This window comes from Aulonocara sp. 'chitande type north' Nkhata Bay, linkage group LG18 (assembly GCF_057382095.1).
Source record: "Aulonocara sp. 'chitande type north' Nkhata Bay isolate Kocher_YH1m ecotype deep benthic linkage group LG18, A_spYH_male_GT1.1, whole genome shotgun sequence".
NCBI lineage: Eukaryota > Metazoa > Chordata > Actinopteri > Cichliformes > Cichlidae > Aulonocara > Aulonocara sp. 'chitande type north' Nkhata Bay.
This window is the reverse complement of record NC_141361.1, coordinates 28,686,203-28,703,144: the sequence shown is the minus strand read 5'-3', so window position 1 is coordinate 28,703,144 and position 16,942 is coordinate 28,686,203. Positions and strand designations below refer to the sequence as shown.

General features: G+C 45.8%; 2 protein-coding genes across 3 annotated transcripts; both read left to right on the top strand.

The window, feature by feature from the left end:
- The first annotated feature begins 2,516 nt into the window (after nucleotides 1-2,516).
- LOC147308876 (protocadherin-8-like) lies at nucleotides 2,517-7,696 on the top strand. Its single transcript, XM_086272915.1, has 3 exons — nucleotides 2,517-5,422; nucleotides 5,533-5,758; nucleotides 5,865-7,696. Exons 1-3 carry the CDS (start codon nucleotides 2,975-2,977, stop codon nucleotides 6,215-6,217), a joined length of 3,027 nt encoding a protein of 1,008 aa, XP_086129041.1. The 5' UTR covers nucleotides 2,517-2,974; the 3' UTR covers nucleotides 6,218-7,696.
- Nucleotides 7,697-7,828: 132 nt separating this feature from the next.
- On the top strand, nucleotides 7,829-16,033 carry LOC147308875 (leukocyte cell-derived chemotaxin 1-like). 2 transcript variants are annotated; one of them, XM_086271536.1, is made up of 7 exons: nucleotides 7,829-8,124; nucleotides 8,614-8,754; nucleotides 9,925-10,065; nucleotides 10,841-10,954; nucleotides 13,850-14,000; nucleotides 14,466-14,605; nucleotides 15,269-16,033. In XM_086271536.1, the coding sequence occupies exons 1-7, from the start codon at nucleotides 8,053-8,055 to the stop codon at nucleotides 15,488-15,490; spliced, it is 981 nt and encodes a 326-aa protein (XP_086127662.1). In that variant the 5' UTR covers nucleotides 7,829-8,052; the 3' UTR covers nucleotides 15,491-16,033. The 2 variants fall into 2 exon arrangements, with proteins under 2 accessions (XP_086127662.1, XP_086127663.1); XM_086271537.1 differs by having other exon boundaries at nucleotides 7,834-8,124; nucleotides 14,490-14,605.
- Nucleotides 16,034-16,942: the final 909 nt, after the last annotated feature.

The following is a 16,942-nucleotide window of genomic DNA, read 5'->3' as shown; positions in this document are numbered from 1 at the left end:
AAGGGCTCCTTATCACGTGACAAACCTAAACTCATATACTGGCATTCTTATTACTTCCTCAACATAATATTCTTATCAGTGAAGATGTTACCTATTCCACCGTAACTACAAAATAAAACAAAAAGGATTGTCCTACAACAAAAATAGACTCATATGATCTTGATAGTGTCATTAATGGGAAAGTTTACTAGATGGCATAAATGTCCTCTTCATAATGTTTTTATGTAACTTCAAAGTAACATAGCTGCAATGCCTTCTTAAAATTGCATAGGGAACTAATAGGGAAGTAATTTGCAAAACGTCCCTAATGTTCTGTGAAGGTTCAGGATGTTTGTCATCTATAAAGAACCTTTACAATATAGAAACTGGAACAATATGAGTTATAAAGCTTTGAATAAAACCTTTTTATGGTAGTTAGAAAGGTTGATTATGCACTTATTACACAAAAAAGTGAATGCCTAATTTTGTCCAGACCTTTTATACAGTCTGATCTGTCCCAGAGGGTTCATGCAGTCAAAGGAATTTAGCACATCCTGGGTGTTGTTGGTGCCTGATTGGAAAGTGTTACCAATATTTCTGTAACAGCCATGTAGCTTTGCAGTAATTCATCAATCACAGAGTGATGTGCGCTTATCTTTTAGGACAGGCCTGACTGTGTCTAACTCTGCAAGCTGCTTGACTGGATGTTGTCCATTCAGGTGTCTTCTATTTGACTTTCTGTGGCAGATGGGTTCTTTATAGAACATGCCAAGTGATATTAGCTTCCACTGCAAGGCAAGTGTTGCCACTGAAAAGGCGTGAGGGGGAGAGGAGGAGGAGGAGGAGGGTGAATGAGGAGAAAAGAGAGCGAGAGAGAGGGAAAGTGAGTCCAGTGGGCGAGAATGAGAAAATCCCCTTAAAGATCCGTGACGGGGCCCGGTCCCACTCTCTAAATGTATTTTAATAGAAGGGACCCTGATGTCCAGGGCAATTCATCTCCCATCTCCATGTAATGAAAGGAGTCGTGGGGAAAGGGGGGTGGAGGGGAGGGTACAAAGGCTACATGTGGCTTTGCCTCATTATGCTGCAGTTAGGCGAGGGCTGTGTGGAGGTTGCAGGGGGTTAGGGTCCCCACAACCGGCTCAGGGGGCCACAATACCGGCATGGACGCCTGCAAAAGGGAGGCCCTGCCATGCCATTATCCCACCGCTACTAACGAGGGCTTCATGGACCTTTGATATAATCTCACTATTGAAATACTGATAAATCCCCCCCCCCCGCGTTTACAGCCAAATCCCATTTGTAACGGGTGTGTGTGTGTGTGTGTGTGTGTGTGTGTGTGTGTGTGTGTGTGTGTGTGTGTGTGTGTCGTCCTCACCTGCGCCTCTCTGTTCTGGCAGCCGAGGCCAAAGAGAGTCGTATATTAAATCGGGACGTTACACTGGCTTTAATTAAAAAAAATCCCCCGCTCTCTCGTACAAGACATCTCGTGAGAAGATCCGAGCTGAGACAGATTTAGAATAAAAATCGATGCTTCAGTGGATATAGTCCGTTTCCCGCCTCAGATATGATCTGATAGGAAAACAATTACTGGATTACAACACACAGGGGGGATGAGTGAACATAGGGCAGAGGAAATTTAAGGAATTTATTAACCCTGGAACACTATCGCTATAAATAGTAACACGATCACTAATGCCGGGTGATTTTTACCCGATATAATATAACCAATGAAAAGTAATCAAATATATCAAAATATGACAACACATGACAAATTAGAGTGGTCGTCTTTTACTTTCAACTGTGCCATGTCTAACAAAATGAAAAATAAAACTCCTAAAACAAAATAATGACTCTGGAAAGCTGGTCTTTGGTCCACCCATTCCTGGGACATTTGAGACTTCCCTGGTGAAGGCACAGGCTCCTCGACACGCAAACAGCTGCAGGAGAGAGAAATGATGTAAATGTATTTTCTCGGGTGTAAATCACCCAGCGATAGTGTTCTAGGGTTAATGAGAATTTTTTTTTTAAAAAGAGCCCAAAAAAGGAAAAAAACCGAGTCTCTTACTTCCAGTTAAGCCACATTTCTTTTTGAGTCATTCGGCACGCTGAGCTGTGTCAGCATAATGAGTCTATCAAAAGTAAACTACGTGAAATCCTCTCTATCCATCTGAGCCCCTCAGTGCCAACACAGAACAAACGGTGTCATGTTTCCTGCATGTGTTAAGTTATTGTACTGTATCAGAGATGGAGAGGTCACTGGGGCAGTTCCCCCTCCCCACCACCACCACCAGTGGCTGCTTCCACACTGACACAGGACACGCGTGCCTGATGATCCGAGCAAACAGCGTTTGAACATAAATCTGTTCATACTGAAATAAGGCTTGTAGAGGTAAAACATCCCGAGCAGACACTCCTATTCAAATGCTTTGTCCTCTAGCTCAGGGACACTGCGCATCTCCGTGGCCCCCCTCCCCGCGTGTCGGTGCGCAGACTCATTTAACAGCCCCAGGAATATAAACAAGCAAAGGAAACTATAGCAGTATTAAATCAAGCCCCGCGTTTAGCCCACATATTGGGAGCCAAGTTTCTCCGCACAGTCCAGGAATCTCTAAACAGGGTATAGAGGTCTTTCTGAAGTCCCCCCTCTCTTTTCCCCCTCTATCTCAAAGCCCGGATTGGTCACAGTGAGGCTCATTTGCATGCCTCGCCGTATAAACCCTCCTGCAGACACTGCAGCCCTCTTGCGCTGAGAGAGCAGCACACCTCCAGTCGAGAGAGAGAGCGGAGCGCATCCAGAGTGCGCATTGAAAGACATATGGAATATTTATTGTGGGCTTTATCTGAACAAAAAACAACCCCGGAGAGTTGATTAGAGGGCGGGAAGAACTCTTGTTTTTGTTTTTTTCTCAGGTGCGTTTGGTTTAAACTTTGAATTGGACTGAGTGAGGACGCTCTGCTGAATTTCAGAATATTTAGGAGAGAAGGTGCGAAGATGGGAGAAACAGGGTGGAACGGGCTGTTGGTGCTAGTGTGCGCCTCTCTGATAAGCCTGGCTGCTGTCACGCACGGAAAGACGGTGAAATATCAGACATTTGAGGAAGACGCACCGGGGACGGTGATTGGAAACTTAGCCAAGGACACTTCCTCCTCTGCCTCTTCTTCCAGGAACAGTTTCAGGATGATGAAACAGTTCAACTCGTCTTTCATCCGTCTGAGAGAGAGCGACGGGCAGCTGACCATCGGAGAGAGGATAGACAGAGAACGGATCTGCAAACACACCCTGCACTGCCTCATCGCTTTCGACGTGGTCAGCTTCTCCAAAGAGCAGTTCAAGCTCATTCACGTTGAGGTGGAGGTCAAGGACATCAACGACAACTCTCCCGAGTTTCCCCGGAAAGAGTCGAGTCTGGAGATCTCCGAGAACACAGCGGTGGGCACCCGGATCCCCCTGGACTTTGCCGTGGATGAGGATGTTGGGACAAATTACATCCAAAGCTACCAGATCTCTGTTAACAGCCACTTTTCGATCGACGTGCTCAGCAGGGCCGACGGGGTTAAATATGCGGAGCTGGTGCTCATGAAGGAGCTGGACCGGGAGACGCAAGCTTCTTATGCGCTGGAGCTGGTCGCCATGGACGGCGGCAACCCGTCCCGCAGCGGAACGACGCGCATAAACATCAAGGTGAAAGACTACAACGACAACAGCCCGGTGTTCGACAGGAGCAGCTTCTCCGTGGACCTGCCCGAGGACGCGCCTGTGGGCACCCTCTTGCTGGACTTGAACGCCGAGGACCCGGACGAAGGGCTGAATGGTGAGGTGGTGTACGGGTTCGGTCACCAGGTGCCCCCGGAAATACGACAACTCTTCAGAGTGGACAGAAAAAGCGGGCGGCTCACTCTGGAGAGCCCGGTTGACTTTGAAAGTAAGACCACGTACGAGTTTGACGTCCAGGCCACTGACCTGGGTCCGAACCCGAGCCCGGCCATCTGTAAAATTGTCGTGCAGGTGCAGGACGTTAACGACAACGCGCCGGAGATCTCAATCACCCCGATGACGTCCATCACGGCGGGAATAGCGTACATAACTGAGGCGGCAGCCAGAGAGAGTTTCGTGGCTCTGGTCAGCACCTCGGACAGAGACTCGGGCGCTAACGGGCAGGTGCACTGCACGCTGTACGGACACGATCACTTCCGACTGCAGCAGGCGTACGAGGACAGCTTCATGATTGTGAGCACCAGCCCACTGGACCGTGAGAAAATCCCCGAGTATAACCTCACAGTGGTGGCGGAGGATTTGGGCTCCTCTCCCTTCAGGACCATCACTCAGTACACCATCAGACTGACGGATGAGAACGACAACGCGCCGGTGTTCAGCAAGCCTGTGTACGAAGTGTCGGTCGTGGAGAACAACGCGCCCGGCGCGTACATCACCACAGTAGTGGCGCGGGACGTCGACATGGGGTCAAACGGGAAGGTCACTTATAAACTGGCGGACACTTATTTCATGGGCTCCCCCATTTCCACCTTTGTGTCTCTAGACCCTGCCAGCGGTTCGCTTTACGCGCTCCGGAGCTTCAACTATGAAGTTATGAAGCAGCTGGAGCTCCGAATCACGGCCAGCGACGCCGGCTCCCCGCCGCTGTCCGGCAGCGCGAGCGTGTACGTTAGGATAGTGGACCAGAACGATAACGCGCCGTATATCACTCAGCCGGCGCTCAACAACGGCTCCGCTGAAGTCCTCCTGCCCCGGGACTCACCGAGCGGCTACGTCATTACCCGCGTGGAGGCTCGGGACGCAGACGAGGGCGTGAACGCGGAGCTGTCCTACGGACTGGCCACCGGCGAGCCCTCTGTGTTCTCCGTTAACAAAGCCACAGGGGAGATCTACCTGAACCAGGTGCTGAGCCAAAACGTGGACGAAACCCTGAGCGTGACCGTCACGGTGAGTGACAACGGGAGGCCCGCACTCACCTCCACAGCCACGCTCCACTTCCTCATCATCGCGGGCTCCCCGCCGAGCGACAGAACCGTGTACCAGCCAGGCGGCGGGGAGGAGGTGCACGCGCAGTGGGACCTGTCGGTGGTGATTATCGTTGTCCTCGCGGGGAGCTGCACTCTCCTGCTGCTCGCCATCATCCTCATCGCCACCACCTGCAACCGGCGTAAGCGGGACAAGAGCGGAGATGACAGCGACTCGTACGGGGAGAAGGGCGCTCTGGAGCGGGGTAGGAGCCACGTGGTGGACAACCCGCTCCTGCCTCTCCACGGAGCCGGGGGAGAGGCGGGTTTTGACGGACAGTCGTACAGTGGCCAGCCAGGGGCGTTCACCTCGGCTCACCCTGGGGGCAGCGACATGTGCTCGGCCTCGGAGGACGGCAGTGAAGTGCCCTGCGTGTATGACTCAGACAACAACAGCAAGCTCCGGGGGAATAAACACGAGGTGAGATGCACCTTTGGGACAAGCGTGCTGGGGGAGGGTGGGGAGGAGGAGGTTGCACACAACAAGCAGGCACTAACCTCTGTTTTTCTATCCCCCCCCCTCTCCTGCAGGGCTACTCTACTCTACCCGGGTATGGGAATGGCAAAGAGGCGGTGAGGCCCATCACCATCTGGAAGGGCAACTCTTACACCACCATCTCTGCCAGGGACCCAGCCTTCAGTGGCAAAGACAGTGGCAAAGGGGACAGTGACTTCAATGACAGTGACAGTGATGTGAGTGGAGACACTGGCCTGAAGAAAGAAGGGGCAGCAGTTCCTCCCATGGGTGGCCAAAATGGTAAGAGCAACAAAATTAACTCAAGCTCAAATTATCAGCAAATGAGATGTGAGCTAGGTGGTGTGCACCTAATCTAACCCCACCTTCTTACCCTCCTCTCTTCCAGCTCTGTGGGCTTGCACCAATGAGTGTAAAGTCCTGGGTCACTCAGATCGCTGCTGGAGCCCCTCAGCAGTGAGAGCCAACGCAGCCCCATCTCCGGCCCCGACCCTCTCTTCCTTTAGCAGTCTCTCCAAAACGGCCTCTCTGCCCCGGGATCCTCACCGCAGGGACAACTACTACCAGGCCCACATCCCCAAAACTGTGGGTCTGCAGAGCGTGTACGAGAAGGTGCTGCATAGGGAGTACGACTATGTTCTGGTCACTCCACCCAGACCTGTGAGGGTGCAAGAGATCAGCGATATAAGCATCCCCGTTTACACCCCGACCCCAACACACTGTCCCAACAATGATGACTAAAATAGACACACACAGCCCTAAGCTCACTTGCAAGGAACTGTATAGTGTGTTCAGACTTTTAATTTATGATTAACTGACAATGAGAACAATGTAACTATTTGCTGTGGAGAGTGCGCACACGTTGATGTCCCAAAATTTCATTTGTTTTAATGTAAAAGCCACCTTTGAAGTCCATCCAATCACTTTGTGACAACTTGCTGGACTGGATGTGTATAATATGCAAGATTTGTACATTGAGAGATTTTTATTTTTATAATGAAAGTATAATGAAGCAAAAGATGTGTACATATGAATTGTAATTATCAATCTTTATGCATGCTTGCTATTTAAAACGAAATGCCCCCAATATCTGGTTTCATGGAGGGCTGGTGACCAATAATGTATCAAGTTGACAACCACATAAGGAAACGGACTTGAATGCAATAATTAAATAACTGTAAAGTCTTTTTTATCATCACAATACGCTGAAAGGAAATAAACTTTAAATTGTTCTGAAAAGTGTGAGTTGATTGGTAATGAGGGCAAGCAGGATCATTGTTTTTTGGTGGGGGGAAGCGTTGGGTTTTGTTTTTTTGCAGGAGCATCAGTCTTGTAAAAACCAACAGGTGTCGCTGTTATTGCGGTAGTGAGCCTCTGTCCTTGCAGCCCGCTGAAGAAGGTCAGTTAAGTTTTTCCCCCCTCTGTGAATACGATTTTCGCTGGTGAGATGCCAGAACAGAAGCCAAGGTTTTTTTTTTTTCTTTTTGAGCAAATCACTCTCATGCATATCGAGCAAAGACCTCCATCGTTAGTCTGTGCACTCTTTCAGGCACTTAATAACTACATTTATTTTCACGGGACCTGCATGCTGATAGCACACATGAATTAAAGATATGTTCAGGTTTCCTTTATATAAATCATTAAAACCTGGAGAGCGCGCTTATGTGTGAGGCTCATACTGACAAGGGCTACGCGTAAAAGCGCGTCTGCTGTTTGTCTTCTGAGCTTCCATACATCAGAGGAGCCTAAGAATAAGTTTGACGGTGCACACAGGAATCCAAGAGCACCTGTGCTTTTTCCTTTCTTTTCTTTTTTTGTCAAAGTACATGAAGTCCTTGTGGGGGAAAGCTTTCCTGTTATCCTGTCACGATGTTTTTTGTCGATCTGCCAAATGAGCACCGTGCGCCCCTTACGTAATCCCATCATTATCATTCATGGTTTCGGGCTTTTTTTTTTTTTTTTTTCCTTTTTTTCCTTTTTTTAATAACAGCAACCACAGCCCTGGACGCAGACAGGGGAAAATGCGGTGGGAATCTGTCCAACAAGCTGCTGCCTTTGCACAGTGCCATGTAAATACACCGTCTCCAGGGTGGGAAAGAAAAAAAAATCCATGCGACATTCCGCCAGAGTCACCTTTGACCCCGAAACAGTCTGTAGAGCTTTGAAAAGCAGCGAGAGGGAGGAGGGTACGGTGATACGGGGAGACAACCCTATGCTTCCCTCGTCCTGCCGAATAGATTTCACGGTCTGAGGTTGTCACAAAGTCATATCAAACTCATGCAAATTGCATGAGCAGCCTATACGAACTTCAAAGAGGGGGGGGGGGGGGGGGATCATTAATTTTTTATTTTTTTTGACAGAAGGTATAAAACAACTGGCTCATAAGAGGTTACTGCATGTGATGGTCATCAGCTGGAAGTTTTAGTTTTATCTGTAAAGTCAGGAAACCTTCAGCAGGACAGCAACAGAAAAGAGTGCCTGCGTGACTGAGGAGTGTCTATCCTCCCCCTCCCCTGAGAGAGAGAGGGGAGAGAGAGAGAGTGGACTGGGGTCTCCTCAGGTGTTTGGCTTCAGTCATGGCTGAGAACTCAGAGAAAGTACCGATTGCCTTGGCGGGACCAGAGGACCTACATCAGTTCATGCCTCCGGTGAGTTGTACAGTCCAGTCCGCCACTCTGCTCCATGATGCAGGCTGTCTTACGTGTGTTTGTGTGTGTACAGGTTCTTACTATGTTGGTGGGGACCAAAATCTGAAATCTATTATACTGGTGGGGACCAACAGCTGTGGTGGGGACGAAAATCCAGGTTTACATGGGGTTGAAGGCATTTTTCACACTCAAAATGTGGTTTAAGTGTCAGGGTTACGATTAGGTTATGTTTAGGGTTAGGGTTAGGGTTAGGCATTCATTTTTAATGGTTAGGATTAGGGCAAGCAGCTAGGGAAAGCATTATGTCAATGGGATGTCCCCACAAACATAGCAAACCAGACATGTGTGTGTGTGTTCAAGACCAAAAGCTGGATAGATAACTTTGAATCCCATAACTGCTGCATAGCCGTAACGCTGTGTTATCAAGAGTTAGCTGTGCTGTTGTACCATGCTCTCATTTTTAGAGGGTTGCTTGTTTTTTCACCTTAGGCGTACTCCGCCTTGGCGGTCAAACCCGCTGCCACCGGCCGCCTACTGAAGGCCGGGGTCGCGGTGCTCATAACCGGAGCCCTCCTGCTTCTGCTGGGAGCCGTCGGAGCCTTCTACTTCTGGAACAACAATGAAAACCATGTAAGAGTGATACTTCACTGCTGTTATATATATATATATATATATAACAGCTGTTATATATATATATATATATATAACAGCTGTTATATATATATATATATATATATATATATATATATATATATATATATATATATATATAACAGCTGTTATATATATATATATATATATATATATATATATATATATATATATATTATCATATCAACTTTTAAACTGTATGAAAATATGATCTTAAACTACCTAAAAGTTATTTTTCAAATGTAGTTAACATGCAAGTGAATATATGGAGCATTCCAGCTCAGAATCTACTTTTTTTTATTTGCATATTCCAAGATCTATTTAGGTATTCATCAGAAATTTATATATTACTAGGGACTGGGTGCAGCACAGGCTCCAAAGACCATTCCCTCTTTTATCCATGCACAGCCACCAAACACCCATTTAGTCCCTGCTACCAAAGAAAAAAACACAGCTCCCACACTCTATAAAACTAACATCCCTTAACTGAAGACATTGTTGAAACAAGCTGTTTGAAATTAGGAACAAGTGAAACGTAGTCATCACTGGTAGTTTTTTCTCCTTCTTCTTCTTTTTAAACTTGTTTAAATTTAAAAAAAGTCTCTGCAGACTAAAGCACTTCTTCAAGATGGGTTATTTTTGCAGTGTAGGCAAACAGTAAAAATGTAAATGAAACACTCCCATTTCATGGTACAGTCTGAGGCAGAGCTTGGTGAATGGAGGCGTTGTGTGCCTGTGTGTGTGTGGGTGGTGTATATAGAGGACCCTTGGCTGGGTTGGAATGAGGGGTGGGGTTGTGGGAGAGTTTTCAGGGTCCAGCTGATGCTCCGGGGGCAAGAGGTGTAAGAAATGAGAGGCCAAATTTTGCTTTCTGAGTGTGTTTTTCTCCCAGTAAGAAGTTAGAAAATGTTATTAACGCATGATGGAGAGGCTCTGTAGGCGGGTAATTACATTACTGGGGAGCTGTGAGGGTACTATTCTTCTGATGAGCATTTGAGAAGGAAAAAAATGAGGTGGTATGTGCGAGGAGAAGTCACAGGGTAAGATTAGACATGGAGGGAGAGTGAAAGAGCGAATGCCTGGGGTGGGGTGAGTCTCAGGACTTTCATACCTTACATGCCAGTCAGAAAAGCTTGTGTGTGTGTGTAGGTCTACAATGTCCACTACAGCATGAGCATCAATGGCAAAGTGGAAGAAGGTTCAATGGAGATCGACACTGCCAATAACATGGAGAGATTCAGCACCGGCAGCGGAGCAGACGAGGCCGTGGAGGTCCATGACTTCGAGATTGTGAGTTCAGGTCAACGTAACCAGATGAAATATATATATATATATAAATATATATATATATATATATATATATATATATAAAAATATATATATATAAAAAAAAAATATATATATATATATATATATATATATAAAAATATATATATATAAAAAAAAAATATATATATATATATATATATATATATATAAAAATATATATATATATATATATATATATATATATATATATATATATATATATATAAAAATATATATATATATATAAAAAAAATATATATATATATATATATATGTTAATGTGTATCAGGAGGCTGTTTAAAGCATCAGAGGAAAAGTCGATCAGACTGGTCGAAGCAGAAATTAAGAACAAGCAGGCGAGTTATCCCCTCAGGGGCAATCAGTGTCGAGATGCACTGTCCCTCCAATTTTCATTACGTTCAGACTGGTGGTTTTTGACCTTTAATTAAAGTGCCCCAACCAGGCCAATCAGACTAGTGAAGCAGCAGTTTTAGCCTTTTATGTATTAAAATTTTGACCTTTTTAATCACAGTGTCCCCTGTGATTGTATTTTCTCAATCTGAGAGAGTGCTCACATTTATGACTGCCCTAAATTCAATCAAAACCTGACAGATTTTATTTGTGATATGTTTGTGATGGAAACCTTCAGACTGTCAAGGGGGGAAATAGGTTAATGTCCCCAGAAGTTAAGTGAGGTGTAGTGTACATCTTTTAATTTGTGTCCCCCATTCCCTGGTTTTTCAAATTCTTTATCCAGGGAATCACAGGGATCCGGTTTTCAGCAGGAGAGAAGTGTTACATCAAGACACAGGTGAAAGCTCATCTACCAGACGTGGAGGCTCTGAACAAGGAATCGATGACGTTTGAGCTGGTGGGTTGATTTTATGCTGTATGTTTTGTTACCAACAGCACTTTTTTTCTCAGTACAGGCCTACATTTAACTGAAACGCTCAAGAATTTGTGTTTAGTTATGCCTCCATATTTTCCAGATGTCAGCGGTCACTTTGGACTTGCTTCTTTGGGCTTTTTTTTTTTTTTCAAATAATAATTTAGAGTGAATTATTTTTCCTTTACAAACAAAAACTCCTCTCTCTTCCTTCATTCAAATAGTGAGGCAGTGTCGTGTGCTGGTCCATCACATTGGTCCATGCTACTGTATTGCAACTCCAGTTTTCCCATGAAATTATGGCCACACCTTTATGACCTTCAGTAATCTCCAAGTTTTTCTTTGGAGTACCAGCTGTTGCAAATTTTAAATCATGCCATGAGATGGGTGAGGTTTCAAGTTCTCAAAGAGTGGTCTTGACCCATATTTAAAGGGTGTTCGATATAATCTGAAATATCATAAAATTAGCCCGAATCATTGACAAAAAACCAACCAAACAAAAACTGCATATATAAACAACAACACAACATATTGTGTTGCTCTCACTTCATCCTTGAGCCATCACAGTTGTGACATATCATGCTAGTTTGTGATAAAACAATATGTCTAGTTTAATCACAGATACATCATGCTGTGGTGTGTAGCTTAGCCAGTTAGCAGGCAAGCTAGTGGACAGGTATGGAGAAATATTTGAATCAGCTGTTACAGTCAACTGAGCAAAAAGCCAAAGCAGTGAAAGCTAGTGTAAACATTACAAGGGCTTTCTTTGCTCCTTGTAAATTTGAGAGCTCCTCTGTTATATGAGCAACCACAAAATACAGCAGCAATCCTGAGGTCTCCCACAGGGTCAGCAGTTATAGCTTTTTTGCTCACTTCTCCAAAAAACACCGTCACTGAGTCTGAATTTCAGTGTAACCAACATTTGTGTAAAAATGTTGTTAAATTAATAGCATTGCTTAGTTATAGGAAAGTAATTAGCATACAAAACAGTACACTAATTAGTAAATGATAGATGGGGAAAATGTTAAGCTAACGCTACTAATATTAAAGTTGCAAAACTTTACTGTGTCAAGCGTTTTAGCATTTAACTTAAAGTAGCACTGCTCGAGCAGACTTACAGTCAGCACACTGTTTTATCAGACAGGAGCAAACAAATTTGCCTCTTTGGTTCTTGAAATGATCTGCATTATTTTTACTTACTTAAAACATGACAGCTAAAATAAGAAACATTTTACGGGATAATATGCTAAAGCAATATTTCGAATTACTCAAAGCACTTTTTACTACAAGCAACATTTCCCTTTTCACACATACTCATACAACACTTTATTCTCAAGCGCTTTAACTGCCTTCTCACTCAGCCTGCTTTGAATCAGTTCAACTCAGGCAAAGCAAAGATTATTACTGATGTCACCAGTTACACTATAAAAAGCTCTCATAAAGTATCTCTGTTTAGCACGCTGTGTTCATTTGATCTGATGCTAAAATCGTGAAGCGCTCTCCAAGCCACATATGCGACTTTTGTGTGTGGCTTCCCATCATATAACTTGGACTCTATTAAGATTTAGAAATAAACCCAGCAGGTCTTCACTCAATATGAGGATTGTAATCACCAGTGCCACAGCTTGTGATTGTTCAATTGAGGCTGTCTGATAATTAAAATCATTTAGTTCTGCATAAGCCTCACATCCACATAAATCCACATCAACCAAATCGCTCTCGTGAGCACGCGGCTCATACACGCTCGCCTGTGCACGTGCACACTGGCGTGCACAAACACAATTAATTATCACGCAGGGCTGCTCTTATTGCCTCTATCTGCCTCATAAACGATCATTTATTTCACGTTTGCGCTTTTGTGCGCATTTGCGTTATTGCCTCTCTTTGCCTCATAAATGATTATTTGGACGTTGTGTATGTGTGTGTGTGTGTGTGTGTGTGTGTGTGTGTGTATGTGTGTGTGTGTGTGCGTGTGTGTGTATGTGTGTGTGTGTGTGCGTGTTTGTGTGCATGCATTTGGAGACATGGAGATGTTGTTATAATGGTTGCCGTGGGCTGGTCATTTGCTATAATTTAGAGTGATGGCAAATATGGGTTAGATAAGCACACACACACACACACACACACACACACACACACACACATCTCCTTCCAGAGAGAGAGAGAGTGGGTCAGATAAACTCTTATCAGTCAGTCGAACAGTGAAGAAGGACCCCCGCTTTTATTTGTCCCTCCAGCAAATCATTTGAGCTGAGAGAGAAAACACACACACACACACACACACACACACACACACACACACACACACACACACACACACACACACACACACAGAGCAGCGCTTCTAAAAGGTTGGAGGATAACAGTCCATAAACATGTCTGTGGCTTGTGTAGCGCAGCCCTCAGGAACAAACGCCTCTGGGCAAATTCATCCCCACAGAGCCGCCTCCACCCCACCCTCACCCGTGCCTCACCTGGCAGGCTGTGGATACAGAGTATGTATGTTTATTCAGCGTCTCCTCTGCAAACCTCATTAGTTGATCTGCAGAAACCTGCAAATTTAGGACATCCAGTCTCTTCTCTTCAGAAGCTGATGAGTTCTGACACTGTGTGTACAGCGAGACGGCAGCGCAAAAGGGAAATGTGTATACTAAAGCCTCAAGGGCTCCCTTTTTACTACTCTGTTTTATGTTCACATAAAAGCACTAACAGCGCAGCATTAATTCAGATTAGACTTGGGCAGGATGCAGAGAGTGTGGACTGTTTAAAGCATAACAAGATACAAGAAGTGTGATGTTACACCTTTGGCAGCCGTGTGTGTGTGTTTTGAAAGATTTTTACTTGCATATCAGTCTCATCTGCTTTTCCCACCCACAAAAGGAGGATGAAGTGATCCCGGCCAAGTTCGACGATGATTTGATCTGGGTAGCAGCTGAAACACCCCTCTCGGACTCTGGTTTCCTCAGCAACAAGATCAAGGACTTGTGCGGCGACCTGCCAATCTTCTGGCTCCGTCCCACCTTCTCGAGTAGTAAGCAAACAGATTTTTCAGTAGTATGGATTTTTTTTTTTAAAAAGATAAGAAAACAGTCATTTTTTCTTGTTTTTACAAAAAACAAAGAGAATATGGGTCAAACAGTCTCAAGCATTCTCATTTAACATCGCAGCTGTTTAAGCTACAGAGAGAGAGAGAGAGAGAAAAACAGGCTATAAAGAAAGAAAGGCAGAAATCCTTTTGAAGTTTCTGAGCTGCTGAGTGTAGAATTCTTAGCGTGCTGAGAGGTCAAAAGTTCTCAAAACACAATTTTCCTTCTGCTTCAGCTGCGGACTTCAAAATGCTGCCTGAGAAACGGCTGTGTGCCACATTAGTGCCATTCTGCTCCTAGATTTGGTCTGCTGTTGATATTGCTAGGGATGATGCAATGATCGGGGACCATTCTTAATTTCGTTGTTCTCATGACAATGACAATAAAGTTTCTGATTCTGATTCTGTCAGATACTGAGAGTGTGATGTGTGCAGGCGGCCAGAGGAAGAGGAGGGCTGCCCCCCGTCAGCGCCGCCAGGCAGCCGGAGCCGCAGGTCAGGAGGTGGAGGAGGACGTGGAAGCGGAGTTCAACCCTGAGAACCCCTATCAGGTGAGTCACACACACAAACGTGACTCACACGGTTCCTCTTTTTCTTCTTCTCTTGTGTTTACGTTGGGCCGCGGCGTCGCAGCTGTCCGATCAGATATGAGGCCTACCTGAGACGGCTTTTCCCAGCGAGGGATTCTCACAGCTGCGCGAGCGGCAGCAGATGCCGGGGTCACGGTGGAGGGGCCCGGATTGTCACTGCAAATCTGAGTGTATGCGTGGGCGTGTAGTCTGTGCGTGCGGTTTTCTGTGTGTGGCTGTCCAAAGCATTCCTTTCAGCATTGAGGCTGTATGAATAATTCCACAACATCCCACCACCTCCTCCTCTTCAGCAGCCCCTTTGCCCCTGCTAAGCACACACAGAGTCCCATGCATACACACATGCATCCTCACCCCTTCACTACAGGCCCCACTTTCTTTTTTCTCTAATCCTCCACCCAAACCCCACCAAACCCACTCCTGACAACCACAGAACGGGGTAAACAGCAAGCGCCGTTTCTGAAAAAAGAAAATATTTGACAACAAAAACCCACATCTGACAACATCCCCTCCTCCCCCATCACAGCCTGTCGGAAATCCATTTTTAATTGGTTTAAAACAAGCTTTTGCCGCCCTGCCGAAGAACGCCTCACTCTGACCGCTCTCCTCTCTTCTCCCTCCTCTCAGAGAGGCCTCGAGGGCGAGCAGGACATGAACATCGACCCCAGGCTGGACCACGAGGGCGTGTGCTGCAGAGAGTGCCGCCGCGGCTACACCCACTGTCAGAGGATCTGCGAGCCTCTCCAAGGCTTCCACCCATGGCCCTACCACTACAGGGGCTGCAGGGTGGCCTGCCGAGTTATCATGCCCTGCAACTGGTGGGTGGCACGCATCCTGGGTCTGGTGTGAGCCTCCCCCCCCCACGTGAGAGATGGTAGAGTGCAGGAGGGATGGGGGAGGAGAGATAGGAGAAGGATAAAGTTTAGAAAAGGAAGATGGTGGCTTCTCATCCTCAGCAGGTTGCTGTGACCACACATTATCAATGCATGGTAAAGAATCTAGGGCAGTCATGACCTCACACACACACACACTTGATTTCCATCAAGATCACACAGCTTATGATGTGCAGCTCTACACCACATAAAAAGGAAGCATGTAAAACTACCCGCATTTAGGAAAAGCAAGGTGAGCTTGTATTTTTAGCGCTGATAAGCAGCCTTTTTCATTCATTTTTTGCTTTCTGTAAATAAATGTGCCTTCAGCCAATAATAGCAGTCTTAACTTGCATCTTAAACGCATGTTTTCCAACCCTTTATCTCTCTTTCGCCTTCATGAGAAGCTCTCATTAAAACAATGTACTGCACGTATCGTCTCAGAAACTTTCATCTCCATGTAAAGCATTGAAGAAGTGATCTCGAAGTGCAATATCACTGAATAAACTTTTTTTTTTTTTAAGTAAACATTAAAGGCGTCCTTCTCTTTTCCTTCTCTAATTGACCAAATGACTTTGTAGCCCGTTTGTAAATACACGGCGTTCACATCGGCGACTTTACTCGGGATCACCCTCTCTTCTCTTTTCCGCTCAAAAACAGTTTTGAGAAGTGTCACGTCTGGCAGCTGCTCCAAAGGGATGAGCAGAAAGAAGTTTCCAGAGTTCTTTAATGTGAGAGTTGCAGCTCTAGAACTCTTTAATGAGACTAAAGACTCTGTAGCCGTCACGCTCCCAGATCTTACCCACGATGCAAAGCGCTTAGCTCCTTTTGATGTCACGGAGCTGCCTCGGGCGGGGGTAGGGGGTAAGGATGGGGGCGGTGTATTTGTGTGTGTGTCAGGGATAGCGAAGGAGTGTGTTAGTGTGAGTGTGTAAAAAAGTGTTACAAAGCTAAGAGTTCCATCCAGAGTCACAAATGGGCGTTTGATCGTCACGAGAGATGAAACGATGTGTGATGAATTTAACACTTAACTCAGTGTGAGAGGCTTGATGATGTGGTTAGGAGGCTGATCCATATTAATGCTCTCTTGCCTCGGCAGGACGCCCCCTCACAGTTTCGGCTGCCGCATATATGCGATAGGAGGACAGGGGAGGCGCCCGCTCCCCTCACATCTCCCCTCTGTAAATCACCGCTCCACCTCAGGGCCGCATCCTCACCTGCAGCTCCGAGCTCCTCCACTCGATACCAATCGAAACCCGCAATACATAAACCATATCCTCAAGCTGTCAACCGTATCTCAACTGCCTGAGCTCATATCAGTAATACCACATTTCATCGCTCCCAGCACATAATCACAGAGCACGGATCCCTGTTGTAATGTATTGCCGTTTTTGTGTTTGAGCGAGACTTTTCCGAGCTGCTCGAAAAC

Bases quoted from the DNA above. Each gene is read 5' to 3' on its own strand.
- LOC147308876 (XM_086272915.1), top strand. From the start codon at position 2,975: ATGGGAGAAACAGGGTGGAACGGGCTGTTGGTGCTAGTGTGCGCCTCT. The intron at 5,423-5,532 runs GTGAGATGCACC...CCTCTCCTGCAG, and splicing joins TCCGGGGGAATAAACACGAG to GGCTACTCTACTCTACCCGG. The intron at 5,759-5,864 runs GTAAGAGCAACA...CCTCTCTTCCAG, and splicing joins TCCCATGGGTGGCCAAAATG to CTCTGTGGGCTTGCACCAAT.
- LOC147308875 (XM_086271536.1), top strand. From the start codon at position 8,053: ATGGCTGAGAACTCAGAGAAAGTACCGATTGCCTTGGCGGGACCAGAG. The intron at 8,125-8,613 runs GTGAGTTGTACA...TTTTCACCTTAG, and splicing joins TACATCAGTTCATGCCTCCG to GCGTACTCCGCCTTGGCGGT. The intron at 10,066-10,840 runs GTGAGTTCAGGT...TTCTTTATCCAG, and splicing joins AGGTCCATGACTTCGAGATT to GGAATCACAGGGATCCGGTT.